Source organism: Ciona robusta, chromosome 4 (genome assembly GCF_009617815.1).
Source record: "Ciona robusta chromosome 4, ASM961781v2".
NCBI lineage: Eukaryota > Metazoa > Chordata > Ascidiacea > Phlebobranchia > Cionidae > Ciona > Ciona robusta.
In genome coordinates this window covers 2,293,511-2,306,835 of record NC_143238.1, presented here as the reverse complement: position 1 = coordinate 2,306,835, position 13,325 = coordinate 2,293,511, and the positions used below count along the sequence as shown (strand labels likewise).

Here is a 13,325-nt window from a genome sequence, read left to right as displayed (position 1 = left end):
ATATATACATAGCCGAAATACCATTATTCAAAACGCGTGGTTTAAACATAAAAAAATTTATCACATTTAACATAACCATAAATTTAGGACAGCCACATTTTGACAATGATCCCTGAATTTGTCCAAGCCAAACCATGGCTATTTTTTTCAAACTGCCATTTTGTGACAAGCCACCTGAATGAACGATGAATAATTTCGGTATGTTCATGGGAATGTAAACCTACAATTACCCCTTGGGCGTTGCGATAAAACGCCTTTGTTTGCGTGCTGTGTGTAGATGCCGGCTACACTTAAGAATATAGTATTGGTATACAGTGAATCAGCAGAATGACACTATAGCAGTTTGAAATTTGAAGTTTGAAATTAAAATGTAAAGAAACGATAAAGTGAGAAAAAAAATTGTTTGTTAACTTACAAACCTGCATGCAGTGATTTCAGTTTATCGTATTTCTAAAGATGGAATCTGAGAACACGAAATGGTAAGTCGTCACATATCGTTACGCACATTGTACTGTTTTGTCTCGTTCATGAACATACACACTTTGGAATTACCGATACCTACTGCTAGCAGGTTATACCGTTATATTTTCCAATCGTGTTTTACCGATTAGCAACAGCAAACAGCTGTTTACTACCAAACGGGACGATAAAGGGGGGTGAAAACGTGGACCATTTTACCCCGACCTACTATATATCAAAGACATGATAAAATTTGTGAAACCTGAATCGTTACTAAATCCACATAAAATTGTAACCTCCACATTTATATTTCAGTACCGAGGCTACCCTGCTTTTGACGCCTTTGCCAGCGGCCAGGTTCAACGATATGAAAGAAGTCAGAAGAGCAGACTCTCCATTACCTGCTGTGCCATTACCGCCAAAAGTGCTAACACGCAGCAAAGACGCAAATGCAAAACGTCTTTCTCACAACAATAACAACCAGCATGCGAAACTTAGTGCTTCTTGTGACGATCTCAGGCAGCACCCGCCTGCAAAACCAAGCCGCAAAAAGTTGGGAAATTTGAAAATGAAAAAGACTGCTTCTATGGACTTTGATACAATCTCATGGGCCACGTCGACAGCAGAACCTCTTTTGACAGGTAGAAGTGAAATGTTATGTTTTTACCAGCAATGTTATAGTAGTGTGGGATATAAGATGGAATACCGTTATCACCTAAATCCCCTGGTGGTGTTTAGAAAAGTTCCCGGTCGTGTTTTGAACAATTAACAACGTTCTTTTATATAGACGCTGCGCTGCGGTTATATAATTCTGTGTATAATGTTTGTTTACTACCAAATGGAACGATAAAATATAACGAAAACATATACTAACCTACCCCACCAAACTATGCCTATCTTTTATTAATTACAGATGTTCACGGACCAATAGACCACAACAGTGTGCATTACGCTGCCACTAAATTTCCGAGCAATCTGGCAATTCATGATTACGAAGAATTAATGGAAAACGTAAGTTGTTTAATTGTATATGGTATGTCGCATATTGAGTAGCTTGTTACTATATACTCATAAATGGTGTTTTTAAATGTCCATTATTGCCTAAATACTGATGACGGGAAAATCTCTATGGTTAACTATTTTTTAAAACTATTTTCTTTTTGTTGTATGTCGTATCTTATACCACGTCATTAGCCTGTACCCCTAGTATGACGACATTGGGTTTTCAATAAGACGAGTTCATAATCCGGAGATATAATCCGCCAGTCAGGGACAGCCCTAAATGCACGTGCGTTTGAAGGGACTACTATACTGCCGACCATGCGGCTTGTCGATAAAGCGATTACATCATACGGTAGCGACCGCCTCACAAAGTCCTGAATTTCCAACGTAAATCCTACTTTCAGAGAGGCAGGTTTAGTTTAGTCGAAGTTTACGCGCGTGGAGTGGACTGCAGGTTTTATTAGCTGTTACTGTATACATTTGCGTTGTGAATATGCCGCAGGTCAGCATTTTTTGGCAAATGTTTAGTGAGAAAAAGTGTAAAGAATTTAGAATGATATATAATATATTTTCAGATACACGTTGACAACAAATCAGACTGCGCAGGAAATACGACGATCAGCAACGCATACCCGTGCCCTCAGATCAACTCGATTTCCCAGCAGTCTCCTAAATCAGTCGTATCATCTCAGCAAGATCCGCGCACTAACACCAGGTATATAATGGCTTAGGGTTGCGTTTGAACAATTTTGTGCCATCGACTGTCACGAAAAATTTCCGAAGAGCCCCTAATTTATTCGGTATTGATTTTCAAATTGACAGGAACAGTTTTTACGCTGCGTGCGCAGTGCAGCATAAAGCAGACTTTGGCAGGTAGGGTAAAAGGCCCTTTCGCTATCCGATGACCATTGTGAGCAAGTTGTGTGTAACCGCAAAGAATAGATGGGGTTGGGTTTCACATTATGTTGATTGTTATGGCGGCCTTAATCGTCTGTAATGTGTTATGATGAATTTGGTTCGAAAATTCGATCCGTTAGATGTCTTTTTTCTGCTTTATACGCGTTTTGCAAAAGGTTTTAAGGCGTAGTAAGTAATTGAGTTTTTTTCTGAAATATGTTGAGAAATGACAGGTACCCACGATGTATCAGCACAGGACTTCGAGCCGTCAGTCCTTTTCCTTATCTTGACGGTGATCGGTAATTGCAATTCAGTGTCATTGTCGTGTTTGGATAGATTGTATTAATTTCGTATTCTAATCGTACCAGTCAGTTTACGTCGTTGTTGGATGTACTACTGCAGTGTTCAATATTTTAATTACATTTATTTTTTAGGGAAAGGCAGAACCCGATGTATACCGGTATACGAGCAGCCAGTCCAATCCAGAACACGTTGGACAGTTCTTCCTTCTCCAAAATTCGGTCGACACGACCAGTAGTTGGTCAAAAATGTGCTTGCGCATTAATTGCGGGCATGATCACTGCGGTCTTAATTAGTTTGCTGTCATTGATCTTAGTGTTTCTATTTTTCATCGGTCTTCTGAAGCCTCTGAACTTTCCAAGTAAGCTTATAGGATTTAGATTACAATTTTTAATCACGCGAGAAGTCGCTGGCTTAATTAAGAATGAATCCTCTGTAGTAATCTGACTGCGGTTTTTCAGACGCGATTGATCAAGAAAGATTTATTGATCTCGAAAATGAAGTCAAACTTTTAAAACAAACCATGCAAGCAAAAGACGTCTTACTAAACAACAGTCTCTTAAAACAAAATGCAACGGTAAGTACACATGTCTAAAATAATCACATTTCGCTACGGTTCTGTTTGGTCAAAATTTATAGTTTCATTTTGAGAACACTTTTCTCGCCTTTTAATTCTAACCACACTGTAAATATTCCACCACCACAGATTATCGATCTGAGGGCGGACTTAGCGAAAACGACTAGAAGCCAATTGGAAATAGACAATCAGGAAATCCGACGTCAGCTGACCGAGGTTATGACTTCGTTGAACACGAGCGAAGTGAAAAATATATTCGGTAGCCTCTCAGGTAAAATTATCACCATTTGGACTATAAGTGAATCCATTTCAATACACGATTGAATTAATAAGTACAGTATAGGGTGGGGTAAAAACGGGACACCTTCAGCACAAAATATTTTACTGATCTTTGTTTTAAACAGTTAACAATGGTCTATAAAGGAGTTTGTTTCGTACACCTCATTTGTTTTGCTTTCACACATCCAGATAAAATATCATGGGTATAATTGATTTTACTTAAATATTGTATTTATATGATATTTAATCATGTATAATATAGGAGGGTGGGGAAGATTTTCATTCTATTTTCTCGACCCATTTCATAGTAAACAAAAAGCATTCAAAGAATTATAAAACTGTATCCTTGCGACTCCCATTATTAATTGTTTTAACCACGATCGCGGATTTGTATATTATGTTTTAAAGGTGTTCTATCTCCCCCCACCCTACTATGGTATTTACCATTTACGACGTATAGCTATATAGCTTATATATTCACTCAGGCCAAGCGATGGCCAAATGCAGACACGAAAGCTTTTCGATCGGCAGCTCATCGGTGCAAGATGTAACGGACAGTGGGGAATACTACGCAGATGAGGTAAGTGACGTCAAAAATACATGTGACGTAAGTAAATAGTACACGTGACGTAACGTCGTAAGTGATGTAATTCGTCAAAACCAGCAAATGTATGAACGGCAACTATAAAATTTGCACATAATACCACATAATTATTAAACTCCTTTCTGAAACAATTTATCACTGCGGCGAACTTCTTCTCCCTTTTTGCAGGCAAGTTTGGGTAAGCTGTGTATTTCATGGATTTTCACAAATTAACCATTTAAAAAAAATCATAGCTATAACATGCCATTGCTTTAGTTTAATGCTTTAAATACTCTTGGGCATTTTTGGTGATTTTTCTAGGAATTTAAACAGTTACATACCTGATGCGTTTTCTTCACTTTTTGTATTGATGCAAAAACTAAATGACAAGTCGTCGGTTTCGTGAAGGAACAGTCGAACCGTATAGTGTTAATAATAACAGTAATACAGAATAGGAACTTAACAACAATGTTATACTTCTGGCGAGTGAAATAAAATATGCATGTGATAAAAACTACGAAAGCAAGCATAGGTACAACCAAAAATAAAACAACAAATAATCAAAAACTGTACAACAATATATTAACGCCCAGGTTTGAAACGAGCATTCTCTGACTGGCTCTGTAAATTTTTCGTTCGCATTCTTTTCTCGGTTCTGAAGATTTTTCCACATTACAGAATTTTATCATTACCGGGGCGACTTGTTCAAGCTCTTCAGGATTTGTCGGTTCCATGGAGACGAGAAGGACGACAGAGGGCGGCGAAGAAAGGACCTACTTCAAGTGCAAGTGTGTGCGCATAAATGGCTCTGCTGCGCCACCGTCCGGACGAGTGGAATGCAGAATAGATTACTGGCAGTGTCCGTTGTCGCTGGTCTGACCTCTTTGTGCAATGACTTTCCAGTAAACGTGTTTTTGAACGCCTTTTAAATCCTTGTATTTGCGGTAGTATTAAACGCGAATGAACTTATGCCCAGTTGTGAGTATAGCGTTGTTAAGTACTACACGACCTCGTCAACTTTGCCTCCGTTTCGCGTTTCTGGATTCACATAATTCGTCCCGGATTGGTCATTGGTCTGCTCTGTAAGACTCCGCTTCTCCGGTGATAGATTAGGGTTCGGAAATGGAGATACGGATAGCAGAGGAGAAGGCAAACGGCTTACACAGGTTGGGGGCTCGTGGTGTGTGATGGCCAGCATTTGTACGGCGTCGTGGCTCGACTTTCGTGGCGCGCAGTTGGAATGGCTGGCGCCACGGCGTCTGCGGTTTCGCCTTGCATGGCATGACTCGGTAATTTCGCTATTATTGTTGCAGCGTCTACCGGTTATGGATTCCAGGAGACTGCGACGGAATCCCGGTGCAGCAAACGTGTATATAACTGGGTTAATGCAACTATGCATGTATGACATACACGCGCCCACTTGTTCTATTGTAGCCGTTGTTATCCACTTATTTACGTCATTGTAGAGGTTTGAATAGTTTCCAGATATCTGAAAAACGACAAAAACGAAATGAATTAAAACGACGATCAACAATCCAAAATATTTACATATAGTAGGGCGGGGGGAGATTTAAAATTTTTCATTTTATTTTCTCGTTTCATTTGGTAGTAAACAAAGAACATTCAAAGAATTACAAAATCTTATCCTCACGACTCCCATAGACCGCTGTTAATTATTTAAAACAAGATCAGGATGTTTAGATATTATGTGCTAAAGGTGTCCCATCTCCCCCCACCCTACTATAAATTAAGAAAGCAGCTATATACAGACACATCATACACATGTAAGTCTGTTAGCTATATATAGAAGCTATACCTTTAAACCATAATATAAAAAATGGTTATATAGGCGCATCCTAATTATGTTATACTTCTATGTTAAACATTCGTAGCTCTATACAGAACTTTTAGTTTAATTTTGTTCTGTCGGGTAATTCGATGCAGAGTACACGGCGAACTAAAGTCGTTACTATGTACGCAGTTTACGTGTTAGGGGCCCAAAGCTAGCCCAATAATGCGCATTTTCGCGCTGATTGCTGCGTAGTAGCCTGCCGAAACACTTCTTGTCGGCGCCGGTTTTAGATCGGTTGGAACGTGTTTTCCTGCTGTTTCCAGTAAGTTGTATACTTTGCACCTCGGAGTACAGGAGTACATGTGTATATCAGTAAAATTATACCCATAAATAACGTATGTTAAGTCTACAAAAGTGAAAGCTAGACATAATACAGGCTACCGCATGTTTAAATATACTTGGACCAATGGATTGTTTAAATGCACTTGGACCAAACCATCAGACCAGGAATGATTGACATTTGAAATTAGGTTACGGTATAGACGGGTAGAGCTATCTTTATATAAGAGTTATATACTTCTTCAGTGGAGCGGTAAATTAGTAATAAAAATACTTAAAACAAATGCCCATCACAAATAAAATCATAATAAATACCCTTGAGGATAAAGAACGGTTGAATTATTGACAAAGACAGTTGTGTAGTTTAAAAACCCCTGACAAAATATCGTCCGATACATAATCGTTAAGCAAAACCACGAGACTATATATATAAACGACGTTTCTACGAAGATTCTTCATTTATTTGACGTTTTTACCAAAAGTATATTTATATTAATAAACAACACATTTATATTAATGTTGGCTGTATAGGTAATTGTTGTTTTAATATGTTGGTTCTATAATGCGTTAAGCCTTCGACTATTTTAAAAATAGGTAATGAGCGAACTAAAAATACGATACGGGTCAGATCGTTAAACACACAAAAACTTTTACTGCAAATAATGCTGACGTTAAAACGACAGATGACGTCACGAATTAGTGTACTATAGATTAAGCCTTAATTTCGAGAGTGCCCAAATCCATAAGAAAAGGTTATATATATTCTGCACTATATAGGTTAATGGAGGCTTTTGTCTTAAAATTTTGTGCAGTAATTCCATACAACTTTATAATGTACAATTTTGTTAAATTTGATATTACAGTAGGGTGGAGGAAGATGGGACACCTTTTCATTCTATTTTATTCTCCCGTTTGGTAGTAAACAAAGAACATTCAAAGAATTATAAAACCGTATTTTCCCAACTCCCATATACCGTTGTTAGTTGTTCAAAACAGGAAGATGATATTTGAAGGTTATTTGATAAAGTTGTTTACACAGTACTATACTCTATTCTTACCACACAGTACTATATACTATATTCTAAAAGCGTGAGTCCTATGACCAGGCACACTAGCTGGGGAACGGTGGTTTAGGCTTGAGTTGGCCCATTATACCCCATTTTGATAACATAGTCACACTTTCGTTAACTAAACAAAAGCACTTTTTTTTCGGACAACGTCCAAAGGTCAAGGCATTTGTGTATTTTTTCATTTGTGTAATTATTTAAATGTATTATTGTGGGGTAAGTTGGAACATTTGCCTGTTATGTCTTATATTTCCTAATCGCGTTTAGAACAATTCACGAAGCTGTTTGAGAGTCGCGAGAATACGGTTACACAATTCTGTACATATTCTTTGTTTACTACCACATGTACCATCTTACCCCAACCTAATTTATATAAAGATAAAGTTGTTCACTGACTACGCCTATTTTCTTCCAATTAAATGTAAATATTTAACTGTAAGCGTGTTTTAACAACTGCTGGTTCGTCCCTATATCCTGTATTTTCGTTTAAAATATTTCAACATTTTCGCTATGGTAATCGGAAAGACAAATAAAGTTATTATTATTATAACAATACCTTCATCATGCGATACAAATGGTGGGGAAACCAGCATAGGAGAAAAGCAATATTCAAGCATAGGACCATGATCGTTGTTTTCGTGTACTCCTTCTGTTCATTCTTGCCCCCCACTATATCCCTGGTGACGAACATAGAATAAGATTAGATTTCCGAAATTCACTGACGTAAGTCATCAAGAATAATTTAAAGCCAGCATCTCATTTACTTGTACAATTACGCGTGCGGCGGCGGGCAGCGGCCGTGGTTGGAGCTATAGAAGTATTGGCTTTCAGATGAAACGATGTTTTGACTTAAACTTGTCCGCATCAATAGGTCATCCTGGCCCACAGGGAATACGCGTGATCTCACCGATTCCGTTTAAATTAGATTGTAGACTCGTTATTGTACTACCCGAAACACAGTATACGACGTCAGTTGCATATATCTTGTAACGGATCGAAATAATACACGCAGATCAATACATATGAAAGTAATATTGTAAATGCAATATCGACTTAGAAATTTGTTTTTGCCTAAATAGTAATTTTGCATTGAGCACAACATTTAATGGAATGCCTGTAACGTAGGTTTCCATTTGCAAAATGATCAATAAAAAACAATTATTTTGTGCATAATACGCCGTGTTAGGTATACCTCACCTCATTAAGTGTTTTTGTACTCAAACACCTGTTAAATACCATCTGTCCAGTTTTAATATGTTTATATATCCAATTTCAACGTTCAGTTAAAACGCTCCTGATTGTACAATGGGTTTTAATCATGTGTGGCAGCATCTTTTGCAAAGTATTTATAGTAGAACGGGGGGGAGATGGGACACATTTTCATTCTATTTTCTCGTGCCATTTGGTAGTAAACAAAAACATCCAAAGAGTTATAAAACCGTATCCCCACATCTAGTATAGACTGTTCTTTGTTTAAAACACAGTATGTGATTTAGATATTATATGCTAGAAGTGACCTGTCTTTCCCTACTCTACTAAATGTAATTCTGCCGACCGACTTATATTCTAAACGTCTATTCGCATTGAGTGCATTATTTAACCTCGAAACCATACGGTTCTTAATAACAAATATAGAAAAATTAACTTACACTCGTCGAGGTCTGTTGACAAGATAGCAAACTTCTCTTCCGATAAAAAAGTAAAAGTTTGCAACCAAAAGAAAGGGAACTAGGTATGTAATCACAAATAATGCAATCGCATAATCGTCGGCAGCCTTTCCGTCCGTCCATTCGCATATTCCGGCCAAGCGGTCTGCATATATAATGAGATCGTTATAAAGAAGTCATTATTTTAAAGCAGTGGTAATGAGTTCATGATACCGTCAAATTAAAGGACTTTTTCCAACCGTGTATATACTATTAGTTGACGTCATGGAAAATTCCAAAGTGGAAATCACTGTTGTGGTAATCAATTTTATATGAGTAATGGCTCGCTGTTAAATAAGAAAAAGAACACAGAAAAAAACGTGATTTTTTTAACAAGCCTGGTTTAGGTTTTTTACCTGTCTGGTTCGGTCCGGATTCATCCGGTTTCGGTCGGTAGTAAACTAGATTTGGCGTGGAGACTACGCAGCTAATCACCCATACAACAACGAGGACAATACAGCCGAACGTCCTCGTGGACATCATGCTTCCCTGGAAGCGGAACGGAACAATGAGAGCCATGAACCTCATCCACGCAAGAGCGCACATAGTGAAGATTCCAACTGACATTGTAAGTACGCTAATAAAGTGGAGACTAGGGCAGAGAAAATTGTCAACACCCAGCGAGATGGGCGAATTGGACATCGCCTGTTGAAGAGAAATTCGTAAAGATAATTCTGTTTTATATATTGACAATATATAATATAGTAGGGAAAGATGTGACACCTTTGGAACATGATATCCAAATATTCTGATCGTGTTTTAAACAATTAACAATGGTTTAGGGGTTCCAGAGCACACGGTTTTTTAATTATTTGAATGTTCTTGGTTTACTGCCAAATGGGACAAAAGAATAAAGTGAAAAAGTGTACCATCTTCCCCCACCTTACCATGCTGTGGAGTAAGATGGGATAGTGTAAGCACCTAAATCCTATATTTAAGGAATTCCTTACTGTTTTTTTAACAATTAACAACGCTCTTTTGAAGTCGCGTTGCTATACGGTCAAATAATTCTGTAGTAATTTTTGTTTAAAACCAAACGGGACATCTTGTCTTATCTCACCTGACTATATTGCACTATCGATATTTGCCGCATTTTTCATTGTTGTAATAATATAAATAATTCATATATTATACAGTTACCTGGTATGGCGCGCTTGCTATAAGGTATATTAAATCCGCGGCTGCTAAATTGAGCACCAGCATGCTATGCACTGGGTGTTTAATGGCTCGCTGTGTCGTGACAGTGACATAGATGACCAGAGAGTTACCGACAAGTCCGATGAACAAAACAACGCCAATTACGATCGGGATCACGATCTGCCAAGCCTCCGAAATTTGCAGCATAATTTTGAAGTTATTTTTTACGTTTGCTGTAAGAAAAAAATATTGGATTATTTTGGTAGTTGGAAACATTTTTGTTTTTTTAGATTTACTATGGGAATAAAAACTGCTGGTACCTATTATCTAGTACAGTAAATCGAAACATTTTTTGTATAACTTTTTACTTCGGTATGTATAATATTGTCAAGTAATGGGACGCCTTTAGCACAAAATATTCAAATATATTGATCCTGTTTTAAACAATTAACAACGGTCTATGGGTGTCCTGAGGATATGGTTTTATAATTCTTTGAATGTTCTTTATTATTACCCAATGGGACGTGAAAAAGGAATGAAAAGGTTGCCTATCTCCCCCCATTTTACTGTACATGTCAAATTTAAAAATATGTTTTGTTGCTTTTAAACTTTTGTTGTTTTTCTTTAATTTTTTCTTGTTGCTATTTTATATGCGAGTTTGAAATGCGTCGGCAAACGCGAATAGATCGTTATGTTGACCGCATGCCTTGTTGTGAAGATAAATTGAACGCTTCGTGAAGAGTAAAATGTTTTAAACATGACAAAGACGCGTTCGCTTTCCCGCAATTCGATTGCTTAGTACCAGTGACATTGAAGGCTTGGGAGGGGATTCAATTACTGGCTAGGTTTCTACATGGGCTTTGGTCCAAGCACGCAAGGATGGCGAACAACGGCTGTAACGCGGTTTTTGATCGATACATGCCAAAAAGCATGCTAGTTTAGGGCTCTCAGATCGCCAATTAGTGTACGCGTTACGGTAGCTACATTATACTGGGTGAAGCGTGATCCTTATAATCTGTAAGTGCTTTGGCAGGTAATTGTTTTGTATAGTGAAGTTGGGAAGATTGGACAACTTGTCGTTATTTTTTCTCGTCCCTTTTGGTAGTAAACAAAGAACATTGAAAGAATTATAAAACCGTTTCTCACGACTTCCATAGATTTTTGTTGATCATTTAAAACACGATCAGTGTATTTGGATATTATTGGCTAAAGGTGTCTTCACCCTACTATATGTTTTTTATCTGATCTTTCCGCGTTGCACTGGTGTTCTGTGCCTCCAAAATATCCAAATTGACAGTATCTGACAGTATGGGACATAAAAAATGAAATGTATAAATTGCGCATAACTGCATTAAGAAGAACAGATAAGCATTCTTGATACAGCGATGCGTTTGTTCGGTGTGTATTATGTGGCATACAAAATTGAGTCTCGATGTAAATTTTGTCTAGACGTTTGGCACGAACTTAGTCAACTTTGTGTATAATGTATTTGATAACGAAAATGATACAAGCGTGTATGATTCATAAGAAAACTCTATTCTTAACAGGTTATAAAAATGTCGCTTTTCAACTCGATCTCAATTTTGTTCTTTTTTTCCAATGCAACTTTGTTGCTATATAATATATAGCTTATGACACACTAAAAGATAAATTGCATGGAATGTCGTTGGTCGATTTGACATTGGTTTTTACATTTTTATTGCAAATGTGTCCCTATACGGATAAACGGTACATTAGAGTATATTGCCTTTAAACACAGACGTTTCAAACCGATCTTATTTTTTCGATATATAACACGAAAACTATTATTGCATTTGTGTATCATATCAGACTATAACGAGTATTGGGTAAAACAAGCACGCGATTCAAATTCTTTTACAGTAGGGCGAGGTAAGATGAGACACTTTTTTAAATTTATCGTGCTGTTTGGTAGTAAACAAAGAATATTTACAGAATTAAGTAACACTATTCACACGACTCGTAAAAGCGCGTTGTTAATTGTTCAAAGAACGATCAGAAGTTCGGAGATTTTTGTGCGAACGCGGTAACCCATATTAACACACATTACTTTTTAGACAACCCATCTTAACGCACATTACATTACTTTTTGGCACCAATCATTTTTATGTCGAAACATAATGAAAAGTCGTGACCAGCGCTATGGGGTGTCGATTCAACGGACAGCAGGTTTTTCGACTTGTGAGAACAGCGAGTACATTATCTAATGCTGCTGTTGTATTATTTGGTGCTTTTGAATATTTTAGCAGATTCACATGTTAAAGGTATTTATGGTGGTGTACAATTTAGCGTTTAATTTTAGTGGTACTGAAGTCACTTCAGTATAATATGGTTTACCGGCCCCACAGAACTTAGCCGTTTAAATATACGCTGTCGGAAATAAACGTAAATAAAAGCAAAAATAAACGAACAATTCACGTCTTTCCATAATGTTAAATAAAGGCAGCAAACGGTAATTCTTTGGTATTTTAAAACGCATTTGGCGGTCGTGCTTTATTGCGTTTCAATGCAGGTTCTACAAAGCAAACGTAAAATCCTGACATCTTGATTAAATACGTTGGGTTTTGCGCTACCACTTAGAGTGCATATTTTAGCAATATTATTTGTTGTGTTCATGAATTATTTACAACACAAACATAAAACTGCTGTAAGTCTACACACCTATGCTATCTTCTATGTAAAGCTGAAATAGAAACCGCGTATATAGTAGGGTGGGGGAAGATGGGAACAGTTATTTACTGATGCAATTTTGTTACAAATTTTATGTTAAAATTTTTTTCTAACAAAAAATTCTACAAAAATATTAATCTATTTATAAATGTATAATGTTACTTACTGTTGGGGTGTACAGCTGTCGTAGTTTCGTTTGGCTGTTCGGTATCCATTTTAAACTATAAACACCTTTTCGTAATAACAAGTTAGATTTTAGATTTGTTCTGCGAAATGGCAAAAAAATAATTGTTTTTTTATTGTGCATTTTTAGTTAGGAAATGGTTAATTAAAACAGATTTTTATACAGATACTGAAATAGTACTTCGTCTAAAAGCCACTGGAAAATTTAGTGCGGTTTTCGATATATACTGCTAATAAACTGCATATATAAACCACCCTATACCAAAAAATCATTTCAAATCAACTCAAAATTGCAGCACCAACAGAAAGCATCGAT

The 13,325-nt window shown here is 37.0% G+C and overlaps 2 protein-coding genes across 5 annotated transcripts; one reads left to right on the top strand and one right to left on the bottom strand.

Annotated features, from left to right (window-relative positions):
• The first annotated feature begins 249 nt into the window (after positions 1 to 249).
• Positions 250 to 5,066, top strand: LOC149736538 (uncharacterized). 4 transcript variants are annotated; one of them, XM_089876144.1, is made up of 10 exons: positions 250 to 479; positions 775 to 1,100; positions 1,373 to 1,470; positions 2,037 to 2,176; positions 2,583 to 2,657; positions 2,793 to 3,019; positions 3,120 to 3,235; positions 3,365 to 3,506; positions 3,923 to 4,094; positions 4,776 to 5,027. In XM_089876144.1, exons 1-9 carry the CDS (start codon positions 457 to 459, stop codon positions 4,063 to 4,065), a joined length of 1,290 nt encoding a protein of 429 aa, XP_089732270.1. In that variant the 5' UTR covers positions 250 to 456; the 3' UTR covers positions 4,066 to 4,094; positions 4,776 to 5,027. The 4 variants fall into 4 exon arrangements, with proteins under 4 accessions (XP_089732270.1, XP_089732268.1, XP_089732267.1 ...); XM_089876142.1 differs by having other exon boundaries at positions 254 to 479; positions 2,592 to 2,657; positions 4,000 to 4,094; positions 4,776 to 5,066; XM_089876141.1 differs by having other exon boundaries at positions 254 to 479; positions 4,000 to 4,094; positions 4,776 to 5,066.
• Positions 4,355 to 13,123, bottom strand: LOC149736537 (galanin receptor 2b-like). Its single transcript, XM_089876146.1, has 6 exons — positions 12,993 to 13,123; positions 10,142 to 10,371; positions 9,358 to 9,646; positions 8,945 to 9,107; positions 7,852 to 7,972; positions 4,355 to 5,586 (listed from the first exon to the last, which is right to left on the bottom strand). Exons 1-6 carry the CDS (start codon positions 13,039 to 13,041, stop codon positions 5,098 to 5,100), a joined length of 1,341 nt encoding a protein of 446 aa, XP_089732272.1. The 5' UTR covers positions 13,042 to 13,123; the 3' UTR covers positions 4,355 to 5,097.
• Between the last annotated feature and the right edge of the window lie 202 nt (positions 13,124 to 13,325).

Bases quoted from the DNA above. Each gene is read 5' to 3' on its own strand.
- LOC149736538 (XM_089876141.1), top strand. From the start codon at position 457: ATGGAATCTGAGAACACGAAATG. The intron at 1,471-2,036 runs GTAAGTTGTTTA...ATATATTTTCAG, and splicing joins ACGAAGAATTAATGGAAAAC to ATACACGTTGACAACAAATC. The intron at 2,658-2,792 runs GTAATTGCAATT...TTTATTTTTTAG, and splicing joins CCTTATCTTGACGGTGATCG to GGAAAGGCAGAACCCGATGT.
- LOC149736537 (XM_089876146.1), bottom strand. From the start codon at position 13,041: ATGGATACCGAACAGCCAAACGAAACTACGACAGCTGTACACCCCAAC. The intron at 10,372-12,992 runs GTAAGTAACATT...TTTTTCTTACAG, and splicing joins GACAGCTGTACACCCCAACA to CAAACGTAAAAAATAACTTC. The intron at 7,973-8,944 runs GTAAGTTAATTT...GTTCGTCACCAG, and splicing joins GTCAACAGACCTCGACGAGT to GGATATAGTGGGGGGCAAGA.